The sequence below is a fragment of the Salmo salar genome, chromosome ssa23 (assembly GCF_905237065.1).
Source record: "Salmo salar chromosome ssa23, Ssal_v3.1, whole genome shotgun sequence".
NCBI lineage: Eukaryota > Metazoa > Chordata > Actinopteri > Salmoniformes > Salmonidae > Salmo > Salmo salar.
This window is the reverse complement of record NC_059464.1, coordinates 3,681,900-3,702,670: the sequence shown is the minus strand read 5'-3', so window position 1 is coordinate 3,702,670 and position 20,771 is coordinate 3,681,900. Positions and strand designations below refer to the sequence as shown.

The window sequence follows — 20,771 nt, the reverse complement described above, 5'->3', positions numbered from 1 at the left end:
AATGCATACTTAGTCCAAACTGTGTAGACTCAGATAGAAGTGCTAAAAGTCACTGTCGTATTGCATGCCCTTGTCGCTCCTTCTCCAGCCAGTTAGGGAGGGCTTTGAGGTTTACACACACTGTTTGTGGTCAAATTATTCCTACCATGCATTAAGACACAATCTGACATCACCAACTGGTAATTTTCCCTTTGAACACGTGATTCAAAAACATGTTAAATCAAAAAAAATATTCAAATAACTAATGAATTTAGATTACAACTCTTTATAATTTCCTTATGAATTAATAGAATTTCAAAGTAATGGTACACTTTGAATACAGACTGGTGTTTCTCAGTCATTTTATAATTAAATCCCACCTGTTCCTGTCATTTCCAGTGAGATTGATCAGTCATCAGTGAAAAAGTCAGTATACAGGGCATTCTGTATACACTCTCTGTCCTTTCCCTGTCCTACTGAAGCCATTTAAATACCTTTCAAAACATTTCCATCCTACTGCATACCCAATTTAAAACTGAATTGAAAATAAACAATCCCAAAACCCCTTTCCAGTAATCTTATCAGTTGAACCTGTTGCATTAGGTTAGTAAAATACAAAACTGAACAGAACCTTCAAAAAGTTGGTGCTGTCTAATCAGCTTGACAGTCAACACTTATTTCATTCTACTTGTATTACTGGACACTGCTCTACGTAATGGAAACAGATTATCATTTTATAATACATTAACTTCCTGCTCAAATTACCCAGCTATAAAACCCATCAACAATAATCAAAAACTGTCAGAGAATGTTTCTCATACTTCTACTTCAAATGTCCTACTACCTGCTTGCTTTCAACCGCAGCTAATCTTTTTTACAATCTCAAGGTTCAATCCCTCTACTCATCCTTTAACCTTGTACTGAAACCTCAGCTTTTCAAATTACTAAAATATTGCATCGTTAGAGTGCTATAAAAAGGCGCTAATAACATATTACCATTCACATACTGTCAACACTGTCACATCTGCTCCCACTACGCCCTCTGGTGTTCATCCGGTGTCATCTTCACCTGCAATTCTACCCCTGTACACACACACACACACACACACACACTCGCTCTCTCTCTCTCTCTACGTGATTAAACTAATCATGTAAATGTAATTAACTAGGAAGTTGGGGCACGAAGGAAAATCTTCAGATTACAAAGTTATAATTTTCCTAATATATCTCTTCAGATATTTTAATATCTGATCAATTATTCTTCTAATTAATGAATTATTCTTTACCTCACATTAGTCTCATTCCAAACGTCATAAATTGTTGGTTATCTGCACGAACCCAGCCTTTACTATGAATCATCCATACATCAATTGTCTTAATCATTTATTTACTAACTAACTAACTAAATAATCACAGAAATGCACAATCAAACAGTAGATATGGTTACAAGGAAATGATAGGGGAGGTTCCCTAGTGGGCTAAGCTGATATGACGGCTTGGTGGACAAAGGGAAGTGGGTGTGGACTGAGAAGGGCGGGAAAGACAAACGAGTCACTAAAAAGTTTATAATTATATTAATTGAAATGCTAAACCTTTGCACATGAACGCTCACTCATTGGGGAAATTTGCAATCAATATATATTTACGCCCAGTGTGTCGTCGTGATCTCCGTTGGAATCGTCAGTCCTTCTGTTGGAAGGTTCATCCAAGCGTCTCTCTCTGCTTCCCTGAAGTCTTTCGTGGTTAGAATGGATACTTCAGAGTACCATTCAGAAATGTATGGTTAAGAATTAAACAACCATTACAACATTAGCTTATACTGAGTTTTTTGTGGTCTCTACTCAAACCTTTGCCCCCTCAGCTGACCGAGGTACGCATGGTCTGAAGAGGATTTCTTCAGGTGGGGGTTTTATTCGTAACAGTAGAAAAGTGCTGTCCCATGAGACAGATTATGTCTGTGCTCATGGGGGTGGGCCAATGACTTAGTTAAACTTTAAAGGGAATACATTTCTTTCACATTAACAGTTTAACATAGCATTATCATTTCACAAATAGTTTCATCTTTATTTATTCATTTTATACAATAATTAGACGCAAACCTCACAATGGAGGCACTTGTATTAACAGAGTTATGGTAATGTGGCTGTATTGTCTTTCATGAGGTCACAAACATGAAACAAAATGGACTGGGTTGTAGCTGGCTTCTCCACCGACCATTTGCACATTCTCCATTCTCCATCTCATTTTGCCAAGACCTTGGACGTATATAGAATACAGTCCAATTAGATGATTAAGGTGTAATAACAACATTTTGTATACCTTTTGTTTATGCTTTCATTCCCTTTCATTTCATTTGCTTTGACACTTAGGAAGTGATAGAGCCATAAACAAGTTCCCCATACAATCATCACTTAGTGCCACAATGCTGCTTATTTGGGTAGAAATGTAATTATGTACTTCGTGAGTGTGTGTGATTTGTTAACATCTGCCTAAGTTACTGCCTAGATCCACCAGCCTGGACAACCAGACAACGGGCCCAGAACGGCGATCCCAATCTGGACATCCGCTGCCCATTCTTGTGGTGGACTGCTCCGCTTTCAGAGAGCCTACCCGGGTAAACCACCAGAGGAGGACCGCAATGGCGATCACCAACCAGGACATCCCCTGGCCATTCTTGTGGTGCTTTACAGCTTTCAGAAAGCCTACCCAGGTCAACCACCAGAAGGGGACCGCAACGATGATCCACAACCAGGACATCACATGGTCATTTTTTTATGTTGGTTTGCAACTTGCAGGATAATCGCAAGAGTCAACCACCAGAGGGGGACTGTCATGACTGCCCTTCAGGGAAGATCATAGGCGACACCCCCCTCCTCTCTCTCTCTCTCTCCAAAGTTTTATGACTTAACAACAGGTCGTAAATTCCTTGAAGAGACCCTCTCCCCCTTTGGTCATGCAGTGTGGAAGAAAGGATTTTACAGTAGAACAATGAAGCTGTTCCCACCAAAACTCCTTCATCCCCAAAATTGGAGAATTAAACAATATTTATATTTTTGGGATTTTTGGTCTTAATTTAAGGTTAGGGTTAGTCATAAGTTTAGCAGTGTGGTTGAGGTTTGGGTTAGGTTTAAAAAAACTTTTAAGAAGATAAATTGTAGAAATAGGCGGGGTTTATGACTTTGTGGCTGTGGTAACTAGTGACGACCCTTGTTAACGTCCAAAAGCGGAAGTTGCGTCACAGGTTCTCTTTTCATTTCCACTGAAAACTGGAACATCCGGTTGTTGGGGACTCAGCAGAGACTAAGTCAAGGGTAAACGCACGCAATTGGCGTTTATGCACCTTTTTATTTGTGAAATAACGCTAACTCACATTTCTATTTTGTTAATTAGAATTTACCCACTTACTATTACTTTTCCAGCGTTGATCAAAGCTCAGAATGCTTCGCGCCAGGCTCTTTGCGAACGAGTGGAATCATGAACAGTTGTTTGTTCGTTATGTTCACCTGCGCCCCCCGGATTTGCCCCCTGGATTTGCCTTGTTAGCAGAACATTCACGACTCTCTCAAACAGCTAAACTCCACCCTCTTGCAGGTCGGGGCACATGCTGAGGGCCAGTGAGACATGAGTAAAAGTATAGATAACTTAATAGAAATGACTCAAGTAAAAGCCACCCAGTAAAATACTCCTTGAGTAACAGTCTAGTTTTAAAAAGTACTCAACTGTCATACTTTAGTAAAGTTAAAAATAGAAGTAAATGCTATACATCAAATTCCTTATATTAAGCAAACCAGATGCCACTATTTTCTTCTCTTTTTTTTACAGACAGACGGACAGAGAGGGGCGCAATCCAACCCTCAGACATCATTAACAAACGCAGCATTTGTATTTAGTGAGTCTGCCAGGTCAGAGGCAGTAGGGATGACAACACGTTATATTAATAGGTACGTGAATTGGACCATATTGCTGGACTCCTGCCTGAGCATTCGAAATTTAACTAGTACTTTTGGGTGTCAGGGAAAATGTATGGGAGTAAAAAGTACAAATTCTATTTAGGAATGTTGTGAAATGAAAGTAAAAGTTATCAGAAATATAAATAGTAAAGTACAGATACCCCCAAAAACAACTTAAGTAGTACTTTAAAGTATTTTTACTTAAGTACTTAGACCACTGTTTTTGGAGGATGAGTGCACGACTGGTAAATAGTCACTTATGGATAGGTCAGTCAGTCAGTCAGTTGGCTAGCTACCGGCAGAGACTTATTTTAGTATTGCAGTAATGTTAAAGGGCTCTGGCATTAAACAGAGCTTGACCTCAGCAGGAGAAAAAAATTGGTTACAAAGTTCTCATCATAACTTTGCTTTACAGAGAGTACTGCTGAGGCAGTCTACAATGCATGCAGGAGGAGGCAGAGGAGACAGAGAGAACCTTTGTGAAGCTAGTCACAATAAGGATTAGCACAATAGTGGAATTTGCAGTTGGCCTTCAAAATAAAAGGCCCTCATTGAAAGAGATGCAAATGCTTACAAATAGAGGAGTCATGACATAGTTGGACTAAATAATAGTATAGAAGGTTGTTATATAAATGGAACAAAATACAATAATTAGTTAATTTGACAGATGTTGAAATCGCACTGTGGATGTATTAGACTTCAGAATTGCATTTGGGGACATACTTATATTTCACTGTACAGCCTGACCTATGAATTGTAGAGACAAATGGGGTATCAGTCTACTCACTGACACCCACAGAAGACAACTGTGAAGAGATTACACAAATATTAGGGCCGTAGCTCATATTGCCAGTCTCTGAAACCACAGTGAAATGAGCCAACTTAAGCTTACCAGTGAAATTACTATGTGTATTGGACATACATATTGCACTGTACAGCCTTACAAATGGATTGTGGATCAATGAAATGGTCTACTCAGTGACACCCATAGAGCACAACTGCTAAAAGTCTAAACAAATATTAGCATCATAGCTCTTATTGCGGGACTTTGACTGTGGGAAATCACGTACCCATTCAGCCTACTGTGCATACTGACGTTCATATTCAAATAAAATTGTATTTGTCACATGCTTCGTAGACAACAGGTGTAGACTAACAGTGAAATGCTTACTTACGGGTCCATTTTCAACAATGCAGAGTTAAAGATTAAATAAAAAATGTAATAAAACATTGAAATAGTGACACAAGGAATAAATACAATTAATAACAAATAAAAATAAATAGTCAAAATAACATGGCTATATATAGAGAGTAGAAATTAACATGGCTATCTATATACAGGGAGTACCAGTACTGAGTTGATGTGCAGGGGTATGAGGTAATTGAGGTAGCCATGTACTGTACAGCCTTACCTAAGGATTGTGGATAAATGAAAAGAGGTATCAGTCTACTCAGTGACACACACAGAACACAACTGTGAAGAGATTATACAAATATTAGCGTTGTAGATCTTATTGCGGGACTTTGACTGTGGGAAAACACCTCCCCAGTCAGTCTATTGTGCATATTGACATTTATATTGCACTGTACAGCCTTACCTATGGATTGTGGGTAAATGAAAGGGGGTATCAGTGTACTCAGTGACACCCACAGAACGCAACTGTGAAGAGATTACACACATATTAGCGTCCTAGCGCTTATTGCAGGACTTTGACTGTGGGAAATCACCTCCCCAGTCAGCCTATTGTGCGTATTGGTTTATTTCAAACCTGCCCACATGCCCATAGCTGGCAGCACACATGTAATCATAAATTCAGAGTGCAGCTGCATGAGACCTGATCGTAATGCATGAGGTAAATTTGGGTTAACTTTGGATATACCTATAGGGCTAGTTAGGAACCATAGGTAAATTACACATTGTACATGACAATATGTTAAAATTCCAATAGCTCCAAATTTCAATTACTTAAAAACCTCAAACCAACTATAAATTGTAGAAATTCATATTCAAATATTGAAAGCATTTAATGATGAAAACTAAAAGGTGTGCAAACATGAAAATATTGTCTAATTTCCATTGTATAATTATTGATGGTCCCTAACTAGCCCCGGAGATAGGCTATCCAAAGTCAAACCAATTTTGCCTCGGTCACACACCAGAAGCTAATTGGAAAAATTATTTGTCTAACTCTTCCCACCTGCGAACACACACATCAAACCACAACCAACTCATGTTTGAACTCAGTTATGGCCCATAGAGATAGACAGGACTCATCTTTAAATCTGCAACATTATAGCGTCTGTGACAGCATAGGCAGCACCATTGAGGCAACAATCCATTGGAATCCCCACCCAGTTGACTACTTTAAAATGGTGGAAGTATAGTGGAAGCTTTCAATGGCAATGTCCATGCTAAAATTGTTTATATCCATTATGAGTCCTCTATCTATCTCTATGTCATGGCCGCTAGCATTTTAATGAACCAAATCTAAAACGAGGCCAAATCGGGAAATTCAGCCGCCCTTTAAAAAAAATGGGGGCGCGAATGGGCTTCCATACTAACACAATTTTGTTAGACTGTTGGTTTTGTATAATGCTATACACTGCGATCCACACATAACTAGTTGTGCGCACCGTTACACCAGTCCGTGTTTTCCTACATACCGTATCTGCCCCAGCTGACTGGTAGTAGTTGTTTACTGGTGAATAGGCATAGAGAAGAAAAGGTGGGAACCTGAGAGGTGCTGTATACGGTAGTCGAAGTTTTTCCACATAACAGTTTATTATGCCATTAAGTTTGTTTACCTCATATTTCTGATTCTGACAGCGGTTATTTACTTTATTTAATTGTCGGTTTTGAAGCGTCGTTATTTATATTAGCTGTTTTGCTAGATAATCTGAAGACGGGAGTTCTCACACTTTTTAGCAATGTGCTGTCAGCGGGGGGCTATTTGTTTAGTGGCTAAACGTAACGTTCGCTGGATCCATTTTTTATTTTTGGGGTGGGGGGGTGTTTTCATGTTGTCATGGGCTGGCTGTAGCGACTGAATCAGTTCAGAGGAAGGTCGTTAAAATATATCCACGTTTTTCCTGCACGTATCCAAAGTTCATGGGATGTGTTCACATTTTTCTTCTCACGTTTTAAAACTAGGTGTTTTTCCTGTGATACGGCGAAGAAGTGCAAGACTTGGAAGTGCATGAAACACTCAGCGACCTGTGGATTACAGCAAGCTAGCCAACGTTAGCTAGCTTCTTGGGTCTATAGAAGTTCGGCTACATAACTGGATTTTTGGCAAGAAGAGGACACCCAGATTTCTAAATTATCAAGCATTCTTCTTAAAGAATTGCTTTGTAATACGAAAATACTGTCTCTGGGTGCCTTTCAACATTGGAACCTCGTTTAACGTGGAATGAGGCCGTGGCTAGTTACTTACTAGCAGTGTGGGATTTATTTTTCTCGAAAGAAATATCAAACATATTGAAGTGAACTATCCCATATAATTGTGGGATATGACTGTTTTTATTCGCAAATGTGTCACCAGAACACACGATCACGCTATTTAGTGGTAATTTTTTTCAGGGAGAACCGAAATCACAAAGTTAGCTGAGAAGATTTTGCTGTTAAGATACAACCACGTTGGACCCCTGGCCCCTTTTTAGGGGGGCTAACTGGACTAGCTAGCTTGATTTATCTTCTCCTTTTGAAAACTTTTTTGTTTGTATTGGATTTGTTAAACGAACTTTGGATATCTTCAAAACACACACAGAGAACACAATCGAAGTCACAATGCGGCTTGGGACCTCAGCGGTTGTTTTGGTTACTTTTATCTACGTTGGATGCCAGTGTGTCCTAACAAATGGAGAAAGTAAGTAAAGCTATAGTTGTAATGCAATGTTATGTTATGTTGCTGACTATACACGCCACATATCATTCTACTAACGCATTATTTGTTGCACATTTCTTTCAGCAAATTTGAAAATGAATTTATTGAAAATGAGTTTTCCTTGATTCTTAAGTAAAGGATTATTTGCAGTGGTCACTTGAACAATATGGTTGTTTCACCATTTTGCCACGACACAATTTTGCCTTAACTATGGGAAAGACATTTCCACCCCATGTTACTAATATTGCTTGCAAAGTTATTACAGAATACCCACCGCCCCCTCTTAAAAATATATTTTTGAGGCCTGGCGTGGATGCGTTAACCGGAGGGCCAGATTAGCTCCTGTTACTGGACTATGGTGGTATTTTACAGCGAATCTAAACTGGAAGTTGCAGGATTCGCTTGCACAAATAGGCAGGCCTCTTCGTGGCGACTTGCTACACACAATCTCGTTGTAACAGGACATGTAAATGCATTTAGCCATCGTTAAAGTCCCTGAAAACCCTATAAATTCAGGTTTAGCCAACATTGTGGGTTTGCTCTAGCTAACTTTAGCGATTGAAGAATGAGGTTTTCTGGTATGACGCTAAGTAACTATCGCGAGCCTTATGGATGTTGTGCGTTCCATGGAATTATTTACGGGAGGTATAGGCGAGCAAAACCCTATCTAGTTGTTGACTACGGTGTTTATATAGCTTGCTAGCTAGCATCGATTGCTAACATCGCTCCCAAACGCCAAAACAACTATATGGGTTAGCTGCGTAGCTAGATGATATTGTTTACGCTTGTCCATCCCTCAAAATAAATGCCAAAAATAATGTTGACATTCACACCCTCTCATTTCACCATGTGCCAGACAATACTGTGAGGATGTTTACTACGGAGTAGTATTGAAATGGGAGAAACAAAACAAGATTATAGCTGTATATCCTATTCCTTGTGTTATGAGACATTTTATTCCTTTTGTTATGCGGGACATTTTGTATGGAAAAACAAGGCAAATCAGTGTTTTTAAATTGTGGCTTGTATCTACATTTGCAGCTTATTGATAGTTGTGGTCCTAGTCTTTATAACAACTTTATTTGAGCTATCCATTTCTGAGAGAAATATAAACCCCACACTCACTGTTTTGATCCAAACATTTTCAGATCAGGATTAAATAATTTCACAGCATACAATATGATTGTCTCTATAATCCTCTCCTATGTTAGCATGACTCGGAGCCATGCATATTATGAAGACCTGGTACAAGATAAGGTGCTATTCCATACATTTTATTTAATCTACACTACATATTTATTTTCTAGAAAATATTCCATATTGCTAGATGAGTGAATCTGGAGTAGCTATTTTCAGACTTGGCTGTGGCAATTTTGTGCTGCACTGAATTTTGCACAATGAAAATGTCTAATTTACAGTCTTTGCATATTTCTCTTGCTACAAGACTGTCAGAAGGATGCTCTGTTTGCTTCCTTGTAAAGCTGACACATCTCTAGAACATTCTATCTAGAACATGAGGCTGTTTGTAAACCTTAGGGAAATAACTAGTAGGCATTCCTGTGATGGCCACATGAAGTGAAAGCATCTGTATCACATCCGGCTTGGATTGGGAGTCCCATAGGGCGGTGCACAATTGGTCCGGGTTTGGCCGGGGTAGGCCGTCATCGTAAATACAAGGGGCGGCAGGTAGCCTAGTGGTTAGAGTGTTGGGCCAGTAACCAAAAGGTTGCTGGATCGAATCCCCAAGCTGACAAGGTAAAAATCTGTCGTTCTGCCCCTTAACCCACTGTTCCCCGATAGGCCGTCATTGTAAATAAGAATTTGTTCTTAACTGACTTGTCTAGTTAAAAAAAAAAAATGCTGCAATTTCAAAGATTTTACTGTGTTACAGTTCATATATGGAAATCAGTCAATTGAAATTCATTTGGCCCAAAATCTATGGATTTCACATGACTGGGTTTACAGATATGCATCTGTTCGTCACAGGTAGCTTAAAAAAAGTTAGGGGCATGGATCAAAACCAGTCAGTATGACCACCATTTACCTCATGCAGTGCGACACATCTCCTACGCATAGAGTTGATCAGGCTGTTGATTGTGGAATGTGGTCCACCTCTCCAATGGTTGTGCGACTATTGGCTGGAACTGGAACACTGTCGATCCAGAGCATCCCAAACATGCTTAACCTCTTACATCTAGACGTTCCGCTAGCGGAACACCTGCTCCAATATCCAATCATGGGCGTGGCGCGAAATACAAACTCCTCTAAAATACAAAAACTTCAATTTTTCAAACATATGACTATTTCACAGCATTTTAAAGATAAGACTCTCCTTTATCTAACCACACTGTCCGATTTCAAAAAGGCTTTACAACGAAAGCAAAACATTAGATTATGTCAGCAGAGTACCAAGCCAGAAATAATCAGACACCCATTTTTCAAGCCAGCATATAATGTCACCAAAACCCAGAAGACAGCTAAATGCAGCACTCACCTTTGATGATCTTCATCAGATGACAACCCTAGGACATTATGTTATACAATACATGCATGTTTTGTTCAATCAAGTTCATATTTATATCAAAAACCAGCTTTTTACATTAGCATGTGACGTTCAGAACTAGCATACCCCCCGCAAACTTCCGGGGAATTCGCTAACATTTTACTAAATTACCCACGATAAACGTTCACAAAAAGCATAACAATTATTTTAAGAATTATAGATACAGACCTCCTCTATGCACTCGATATGTCCGATTTTAAAATAGCTTTTTGGTGAAAGCACATTTTGCAATATTCTAAGTACATAGCCCAGGCTTCACGGGCTCGCTATTTAGACACCCGGCAAGTTTAGCACTCACCATAATCATATTTACTATTATAAAAGTTTGATTACCTTTTGTTGTCTTCGTCAGAATGCACACCCAGGACTGCTATTTCAATAACAAATGTTGGTTTGGTCCAAAATAATCCATCGTTATATCCGAATAGCGGCGTTTTTGTTCGTGCGTTCCAGACACTATCCGAAATAGTAAAGAAGTGTCACGCGCATGGCGCAATTCGTGACAATAAAATTCTAAATATTCCATTACCGTACTTCGAAGCATGTCAACCGCTGTTTAAAATCAATTTTTACGACACTTTTCTCGTAGAAAAGCGATAATATTCCGACAGGGAATCTCCTTTTCGGCAAACAGAGGAAAAAAAATCCCAAAGGCGGGGGCGGTCGGGGTCACGCGCATAAGCCCGTGTCCCTTGATCGGCCACTTGAGAAAGGCGATAATGTGTTTCAGCCTGGGGCTGGAATGACGACATTCTGTTTTTTCCCGGGCTCTGAGCGCCTATGGACGACGTGGGAAGTGTCACGTTAGAGCAGAGATCCTTAGTAAATGATAGAGATGGAAAAGAAGTTCAACAAATGGTCAGACAGGCCACTTCCTGTAAAGGAATCTCTCAGGTTTTGACCTGCCATTTGAGTTCTGTTATACTCACAGACACCATTCAAACAGTTTTAGAAAATTTAGGGTGTTTTCTATCCATATGTAATAAGTATATGCATATTCTAGTTACTGGGTAGGAGTGGTAACCAGATTAAATCGGGTATGTTTTTTATCCAGCCGTGTCAATACTGCCCCCTAGCCCTAACAGGTTAAAATCAATTTCTATGCGATATTTCTCGTAAAATAGCGATAATATTCCGACCGGGAGTTGTTGTTTTCGTTCAAAGACTGAAAATGCAAAATGGCAGCGATTACAGCCTTGAGTCTTCTTAGGTATGACACTACAAGCTTGGCACAACTGTATTTGGGAAGTTTCTCCCATTCCTCTCTGCAGAGCCTCTCAAGCTCTGTCGGTATGGATGGGGAGCACAGCTTTTCTCACAGCTCTCCAGAGATGTTTGATCAGGTTCAAGTCTGGGCTCTGGCTGGGCCACAAGGACATTCAGACACTTGTCCAGAAACCACTCCTATGTTGTCTTGGATGTGTGCTTAGAGTTGTTGTCCTGTTGCAAGGTGAACCTTTGCCCCAGTCTGAGAACCTGCTCCAGAGTGCTCAGGACTTCATTAAGGATCTCTCTTTACTTTGCTCCTTTTATCTTTACCTCGATCCTCACTAGTCTCCCAGTCCCTGCCTCTGAAAAACATTCCCACAGCATGAGGCTGCTGCCACCACCATGCTTCACCGTAGGGACCATGCCAAGTTTCCTCCAGATGTGACGCTTGGCATTCAGGCCAAAGAGTTCAATCTTGGCTTCATCAGACCAGAGAATCTTGTTTCTCATGGTCTGAGTCTTTTAGGTGACTTTTGGCAAATGACAATCGGGCTGTCGTGCTTCTGTCTGGCCACGCTACCATAAAGGCCTGATTTTGGTGGAGTGCTGTAGAGATGGTTGTCCTGAAAGATTCTCCCATCTCCACAGAGGAACTCTAGAGTTCTGTCATCGGATTCTTGGTCACCTCCCTGACCAAGGCCCTTCTCCCCCTATTGCTCAGTTTGGCCGGGCAGCCAGCTCTAGGAAGTGTCTTGGTGGTTCCAAACGTATTCCATTTTAGAATGATGGAGGCCACTGTGTTCTTGGGGACCTGAAATGCTGCAGACATTTTTCGGTACTCTTCACCAGATCTGTGCCTCAACACAATCCTGTCTTGGCGCCCTATGGACAATTCCTTCGACCTCATGGCTTTGGTTTTTGCTCTGACATGCACTGCCAACTGGACCTTCTATAGACTGGTGTGTGTGCCTTTCAAAATTATGTCCAATTGAATTTACCACATGTGGACTCCAAGTTGTAGAAACAACAAGGATGATCAATGGAAACTGGATGCACCTGAGCGCAGTTGAGTCTCATAGGAAAGGGTCTGAATTCTTATGTAAATAATGTTTCCCTTTAAAAAAAATGTTTTGCAATAACATCTTAACCTGTTTTGTCATTATGTAGATTGAGTTGTTTTAACATTATTTAATCCATGTTAGAAATGTTAAAATATAATTATTTGAATGACAATATTATAATTTACCAATGTTTTCGAATAGTAATTTTGTAATTTGTAACGTTGTTCACCGGAAGCATTTGAGAGAAGAAAAAAAATCTGAATTTCCCCGCCTATGTAAAATGCTGTTTTTGGATATAAATATGAATTTGATGGAACAAAAAATGCATGTATTGTATAACATAATGTCTTAGGAGTGTCATCTGAGGAAGATTGTCAAAGGTTAGTGCATAATTCTAGCTGGTTTCTGCTTTTGGTGACGCCTGACCTTGAATTGAAAATGGATGTTTGTACTTTTGTGGCTATGTACTGTCCTAACATAATCTAACTTTATGCTTTTGCCGTAAAGCCTCTTTGAAAATCGAACAATGTGGTTAGATTAAGGAGATGTTTATCTTTTAAATTGTGTAAAATAGTTGATTGTTTGAGAAATTGAAATTATTAGATTTTTGATGTTTTGAATTTCCAGCCTTGTTAGCAATCCCGTCTCGGGGTTCATTGCTAACCTGTAGCCCCAACAGGTTAAGAATTATAGATACAGAACTCCTTTGTGCAATCGAGGTGTCCGATTTTAAAATAGCTTTTCGGTGAAAGCACATTTTGCAATATTCTCAGTAGATAGCCCGGCATCACAGGGCTAGCTATTTAGACACCCACCAAGTTTAGCCCTGACCAAAGTCAGATTTACTATTACAAAAGTTTGATTACCTTTGTTGTCTTCGTCAGAATGCACTCCCAGGACTGCTACTTCAATAACAAATGTTGGTTTGGTCCAAAATAATCCATTGTTATATCCAAATAGCTGCGTTTTGTTCGTGCGTTCCAGACACTATCCGAAATGGTAAATCAGGGTTACGAGCATGGCACAATTTGTGACAAAAGATTTCTAAATATTCCATTACCGTACTTCGAAGCATGTCAACCGCTGTTTAAAATCAATTTTTATGCCATTTTTCTCGTAAAAAAGCAATAATATTCAGACCGGGAATCTCCGTTTAGGTAAACAGAGGAAAGAAAACAAAGCATTCGGTCGACGCGGGCACGAGCCTGAGTCTCACAGTACTGTAACCAGCCACTACCCAAACGTGCTACTTTTTTTCAGCCAGAGCCTGCAAAGCCACGATTCAGCTTTTTGCCGCCTTCTGAGAGCCTATGGCAGCCGTAGGAAGTGTCACGTAACAGCAGAGATCCTTTGTAATGGATAGAGATGGCAAAGAAGGCCAAGAAATGGTCAGACAGGGTACTTCCTGTACAGAATCTTCTCAGGTTTTGACCTGCCATTTGAGTTCTGTTTTACTCAGACACCATTCAAACAGTTTTAGAAACTTTGGAGTGTTTTCTATCCAAAGCCAATAATTATATGCATATTCTAGTTACTGGGCAGGAGTAGTAACCAGATTAAATCGGGTACGTTTTTTATCCAGCCGTGTCAATACTGCCCCCTAGCCCTAACAGGTTAAACAACACATCCTAGATCTGAATGAAAGAAATAATCTTATTAACTACTTTTTTCTTTACATAGTTGCATGTGCTGACAACACAATCACACACAAATAATCAATGGAAATCCAATTTATCAACCCATGGAGGTCTGGATATGGAGTCACACTCAAAATTAAAGTGGAAAACCACACTACAGGCTGATCCAACTTTGATGTAATGTCCTTAAAACAAGTCAAAATGAGGCTCAGTAGTGTGTGTGGCCTCCACGTGCCTGTATGACCTCCCTACAACGCCCGGGCATGCTCCTGATGAGGTGGCGGATGGTCTCCTGAGGGATCTCCTCCCAGACCTGAACTAAAGCATCCGCCAACTCCTGGACAGTCTGTGGTGCAACGTGGCGTTGGTGGATGGAGCGAGACATGATGTCCCAGATGTGCTCAATTGGATTCAGGTCTGGGGAACAGGCGGGCCAGTCCATAGCATCAATGCCTTCCTCTTGCAGGAACTGCTGACACACTCCAGCCACATGAGGTCTAGCATTGTCTTGCATTAGGAGGAACCCAGGGCCAACCGCACCAGCATATGGTCTCACAAGGGGTCTGAGGATCTCATCTCGGTACCTAATGGCAGTCAGGCTACCTCTGGCGGGCACATGGAGGGCTGTGCGGCCCCCCAAAGAAATGCCACCCCACACCATGACTGACCCACCGCCAAACCGGTCATGCTGGAGGATGTTGCAGGCAGCAGAACGTTCTCCACGGCGTCTCCAGACTCTGCCACTTCTGTCACGTGCTCAGTGTGAACCTGCTTTCATCTGTGAAGAGCACAGGGCGCCAGTGGCGAATTTGCCAATCTTGGTGTTCTCTGGCAAATGCCAAACGCCCTGCACGGTGTTGGGCTGTAAGCACAACCCCCACCTGTGGACGTCAGGCCCTCATACCACCCTCATGGAGTCTGTTTCTGACCGTTTGAGCAGACACATGCACATTTGTGGCCTGCTGGAGGTCATTTTGCAGGGCTCTGGCAGTGCTCCTCCTTGCACAAAGGCGGAGGTAGCGGTCCTGCTGCTGGGTTGTTGCCCTCCTACGGCCTCCTCCACGTCTCCTGATGTACTAGCCTGTCTCCTGGTAGCGCCTCCATGCTCTGGACACTACGCTGACAGACACAGCAAACCTTCTTGCCACAGCTCGCATTGATGTGCCATCCTGGATGAGCTGCACTACCTGAGCCACTTGTGTGGGTTGTAGACTCCGTCTCATGCTACCACTAGAGTGAAAGCACCGCCAGCATTAAAAAGTGACCAAAACATCAGCCAGGAAGCATAGGAACTGAGAAGTGGTCTGTGGTCCCCACCTGCAGAACCACTCCTTTATTGGGGTGTATTGCTAATTGCCTATAATTTCCATCTGTTGTCTATTCCATTTGCACAACAGCATGTGAAATTTATTGTCAATCAGTGTTGCTTCCTAAGTGGACAGTTTGATTTCACAGAAGTGTGATTGACTTGGAATTACATTGTTGTTTAAGTGTTCCCTTTATTTTTTTGAGCAGTGTATGTATGTGTGTGTATATGTGTATGTATATATATCTATATCATCAACCATGTGTAGTTAACTAGTGATTATGTTAAGATTGATTGTTTTTTATAAGATAAGTTTAATGCTAGCTAGCACCTTACCTTGGCTCCTTGCTGCACTCACATAACAGGTAGTCAGCCTGCCACGCAGTCTCCTCGTGGAGTGCAATGTAATCGGTGTCAAAAAATGCAGATTACCGTTTATGAAAATTGGCCATTCCGATTTTAATCGGTCGACCTCTAACGGGTACCCCACCAGTGACAATATTGGTCTGTGTAGTCAGCAGCTGTCAAGCCTGAGGTGATTTACAATCTGGTAAATGTCTATGAAAAATGCAACCCTGTGCCACTGGTAGGTTGTAATTCAATGAAATGTTTAAAAAAACAAAACATTTCCCATAATGAAAATTAAGTTTAACCCTTCATAGGAAAGATGTCATTATGTTGATGTGAAATGGTTAAAAAAATATATAGTCTAAGGAATGAGTCCAGCTAGCTCAAATAAACAAGTGAATAAAATGTGTCAATCCCACAGTCTAGGGTTATAGGTATACACTGAGTCTACAAAATGTTAACACCTGCACTTTACATGACATACTCTGTCCAGGTGAAAGCCATGATCTCTCATTGATGTCACTTGTTAAATCCACTTCAAATCAGTGTAGATGAAGGGGAGGAGATAGCTTTTTAAGCCTTGCGACATGGCATGTGTATGTGTGCCATTCGGTGAAGGTGAGTAAGACAAAAAATATAAATCAAATTGTCACATGCGCCAAATACAACAATTAGTGAAATGCTTACTTACAAGCCCTTAACCAACAATGCAGTTAAGAAACGGTAAGTAAAATATGATTAACAAATGGAGCTCTCATGTGTTTCAGTGTTATTTGCCTCGACGCGAGCATAGAAGTAGTTTAGCTCGTCTGGTAGGCTTGTGTCACTGGGCAGTTCTCGGCTGTGCTTCCTTTTTGTAGTCTGTAATGGTTTGTAGGCCCTGCCACATCCGACCAGCGTCAGAGCCGGTGTAGTATGACTCGATCTTAGTCCTGTATTGATGCTTTGCCTGTTTTGATGGCTCGTCCGAGGGCATAGCAGGATTTCTTATAAGCTTTCGGGTTCGAGTTGCTCCTTGAAAGCGGCAGCTCTAGCCTTTAGCTCAGTGCGGATGCTGCCTGTAATCCATGGTTTCTGGTTGGGGTATGCATGTACGGTCACTTTGGACGACGTCATCGATACACTTATTGACGAAGTCAATGCGATGTGGTGTACTCAATGCCATTGGAGTCTGTTCTAGTAAAACAGTTCTGTAGCTTAGCATCTGCTTCATCTGACCACTTTTTTATTGATCTAGTCACTGGTGCTTCCTGCTTTAATTTTTGCTTGTAAGCAGGAATCTGCAGGATACAATTATGGTCAGATTTGCCAAATGGAGGGTGAGGGAGAGCTTTGTATGCATCTCTGAGTGTGGCGTATAGGTTGTCCTGAGTTCTTTTCCCTCTGGTTGAACATTTAACATGTTGATAGAAATGAGGTAGTCCCCGGCTACTAGGAGTGCTGCCTCTGGGTGAGCGTTTTCTTGTTTGCTTATGGCGGAATACAGCTCATTCAATGCTGTCTTAGTGCCAGCCTCTGACTGTGGTGGTATGTAAACAGCTACAAAGAATATAGATGGAAACTCTCTCGGTAGGTAATGTGGTCTGCAGCTTATCATGAGAAACTCTACTTCAGGCGAGCAACAGCTCGAGACTTTCTTATATCGTGCACCAGCGGTTGTTTACAAAAATACATTGACCGCCGCCCCTTGTCTTACCTGACGCCGCTGTTTTATCCTGCCGATACATCGTATAACCAGCCAGCTGTATGTTAATATTGTCGTTGTTGAGCCACGACTCCGTGAAGCATAAGATGTTAGTTTTTAATGTCCCATTGGTAGTTTAATCTTCCGAATAACTCGTCCAAAGATTGCATGTTTGCGAGCAGAACTGAGGGGAGTGGGGGTTTATTCGATCGCCTCCTACTCAGAAGGCAGCCCGCCCTCCGGCCTCTTTCTCCGCCTCCTCTACACGCTCATCACTGGGGTTGGGGCCTGTTCCCGAGGGAGCCGGATATCCTCCTCTCGGGCTTGTCAGTCATGAAAGAAGATAAATTATTCTGCTAGTCCGTTATTTTCGGCCATAAGAGATGGTAGCGACAACATTATGTACAAAAATAGTAAAAATAAGTTAAACAACAACAAAAGCCCAATTGGTTGGGGGCACGTAAAACGTCTGCCTTCTGCTCCGGCGCCATTTCATAAATATACACGTTAACCTGTTAGGGCTAGGGGGCAGTATTTACACGGCCGGATAAAAAACATACCCGATTTAATCTGGTTATTACTACTGCCCAGAAACTAGAATATGCATATAATTATTGGCTTTGGATAGAAAACACCCTAAAGTTTCTAAAACTGTTTGAATGGTGTCTGTGTATAACAGAACTCAAATGGCAGGCAAAAACCTGAGAAGATTCTGTACAGGAAGTGCCCTCTCTAACCATTCCTTGAGCTTCTTGACTCTTTTTAATGAAAACTTAGGATCTTTGCTGTAATGTGACACTTCCTACGGCTCCCATAGGCTCTCAGAACCCGGGAAAAAGCTGAATGATGTCGAGGCAGCCCCTGGCTGAAAAACATTAGCGCGTTTGGATAGTGGTCGGTCAGAGTACTATGAGACTGAGGCGTGTGCACGAGGCGACCCCCATGTTTTTATTTTCTCTCTCTTTGTACTAAAACACAGATTCCCGGTCGGAATATTATCGCTTTTTTACGAGAGAAATGGCATAAAAATTGATTTTAAACAGCGGTTGACATGCTTCGAAGTACGGTAATGGAATATTTACAATTCTTTTGTCACGAAATGCGTCGTGCGCGTGACCTTTATTTACACTTCGGAGAGTGTCTTGAACGCACGAACAAAACGCCGCTATTTGGATATAACAATGGATTATTTTGAACCAAACCAACATTTGTTATTGAAGTAGAAGTCCTGGGAGTGCATTCTGACAAAGAACAGCAAAGGTAATAACATTTTTCTTATAGTAAATCTGACTTTGGTGAGGGCTAAACTTGGTGGGTGTCTAAATAGCTAGCCCTGTGATGCCGGGCTATCTACTTAGAATATTGCAAAATGTGCTTTCACCGAAAAGCTATTTTAAAATCGGACATAGCGAGTGCATAGAGGAGTTCTGTATCTATAATTCTTAAAATAATTATGTTTTTTGTGAATGTTTATCGTGAGTAATTTAGTAAATTCACCGGAAGGTATGCTAGTTCTGAACGTCACATGCTAATGTAAAAAGCTGGTTTTTGATATAAATATGAACTTGATTGAACAAAACATGCATGTATTGTATAACATAATGTCCTAAGATTGTCATCTGATGAAGATCATCAAAGGTTAGTGCTGCATTTAGCTGTGGTTTTGGTTTTTGTGACATTATATGCTAGCTTGAAAAATGGGTGTCTGATTATTTCTGGCTGGGTACTCTCCTGACATAATCTAATGTTTTGCTTTCGTTGTAAAGCCTTTTTGAAATGGGACAGTGTGGTTAGATTAACGAGAGTCTTGTCTTTAAAATGGTGTAAAATAGTCATATGTTTGAGAAATTGAAGTAATAGCATTTCTAAGGTATTTGAATAACGCGCCACGGGATTCCACTGGCTGTTACGTAGGTGGGACGAAATCGTCCCACTGGCCCTAGAGAAGTTAACATGTTCATTCTGTGAGACTTTTTTTCTCATTTTGTGTGCAAATGTCACATCTATAACGCTGGAATTGCCTTTCTGTAAGTTTAAGAGATATTGTCTCCCAACTGTTCACTGTCCCTTAAATCAGGTAGGCACATTCCTTCATATGATGTGGAAGTGCATGAATTTAAATGCTTTCCATCTATCTTACGTAATGATGATAGCCCTTGAATATTTTCTGTCAGAAGGTTACTGCTGGCAGGCAGCATTGCTGCAAATTGTTTTTACTCAGATGGCAGCCACCCCTCTCCCATTTAACCGTTGGATACAGTTACTGTTGTAACATTAAAATTATCGACGGGTAATGAATGGTGCTAGTCTAAGAACAATTGAGGCCTGGACAAATAATGACGTGATGCTCATGTCTCCACCCTAACAATGGGAGTCATTTTCCCAAGCTTGCGTCCAAAATTATTGGGATTATTTTGGACAGATTTTGGCGTGTGTGTGTGTGTGTGTGAACCTCTCGCTTCGCCTCTTCCTCTCGATTTAAACACACACACACCAAGCCCTTCCCCCTGCCACTCATGCCAACTAAATTGAGAGATCACTTCTTCCTCTCTGACAAGTGGTTTCAACTTGCTTTTTTTCATTTGTAGGTTTGTTCCAACAGAATCGGTCATATGGACACCCGAAACACATTAAAACATAATTTTAGGTAATATAAAGAACAAGTTAACCTTTCTAACCACACCCTTTTTGTCTCAACTCAAATTACACGCAGAGGAAACACTACTAAAACAGGAGTATCAATTAACATTGAATCAGCATTTTAGCCAAAGACTGTTATATTAGCTGTCTAGTCTGTTTTTTACAAATGTGCAATAAGCATTAAACACAATTTACATTCTGAGAATTAAGGTAGGCCACTTCATTTCAACATTCTGAACAAAGGTGACAGGCTAGCATGCTGTTCAATCAGTTGGAGATGGACAGAAGAGTGTGTTCATAACAATTCAACTGTTGCAATATAATCATTAGCTGGCTACTTGCTAGCATGTTGACTTGTACTTGAGAGATTGTTTATGACATCTGTGTTAATTTTCTATAATGTCTAGTCATAATTTCTGAATGTGCATTATGCGTTGTTCTGGTAAAATGTTTAACAAAAGGGGCATTTTCATAGAAGGATTTGAAAGCCAGATCAGTGATAATTGCAAA

At 40.8% G+C, this 20,771-nt stretch overlaps 1 protein-coding gene across 2 annotated transcripts in view; it reads left to right on the top strand.

The window, feature by feature from the left end:
* The first annotated feature begins 6,524 nt into the window (after positions 1-6,524).
* LOC106583950 (insulin receptor) overlaps positions 6,525-20,771 on the top strand; it is a 152,160-nt gene continuing 137,913 nt past the window's right edge. Inside the window, exon 1 of one of the 2 annotated variants that reach the window (XM_014168658.2) lies at positions 6,525-7,795. In XM_014168658.2, coding sequence (XP_014024133.1) covers positions 7,717-7,795 — 79 coding nt within the window. In that variant the 5' untranslated portion in view covers positions 6,525-7,716. The remainder of the gene's footprint in view (positions 7,796-20,771) is intronic. The other variant, XM_014168659.2, reaches the window with a different exon arrangement.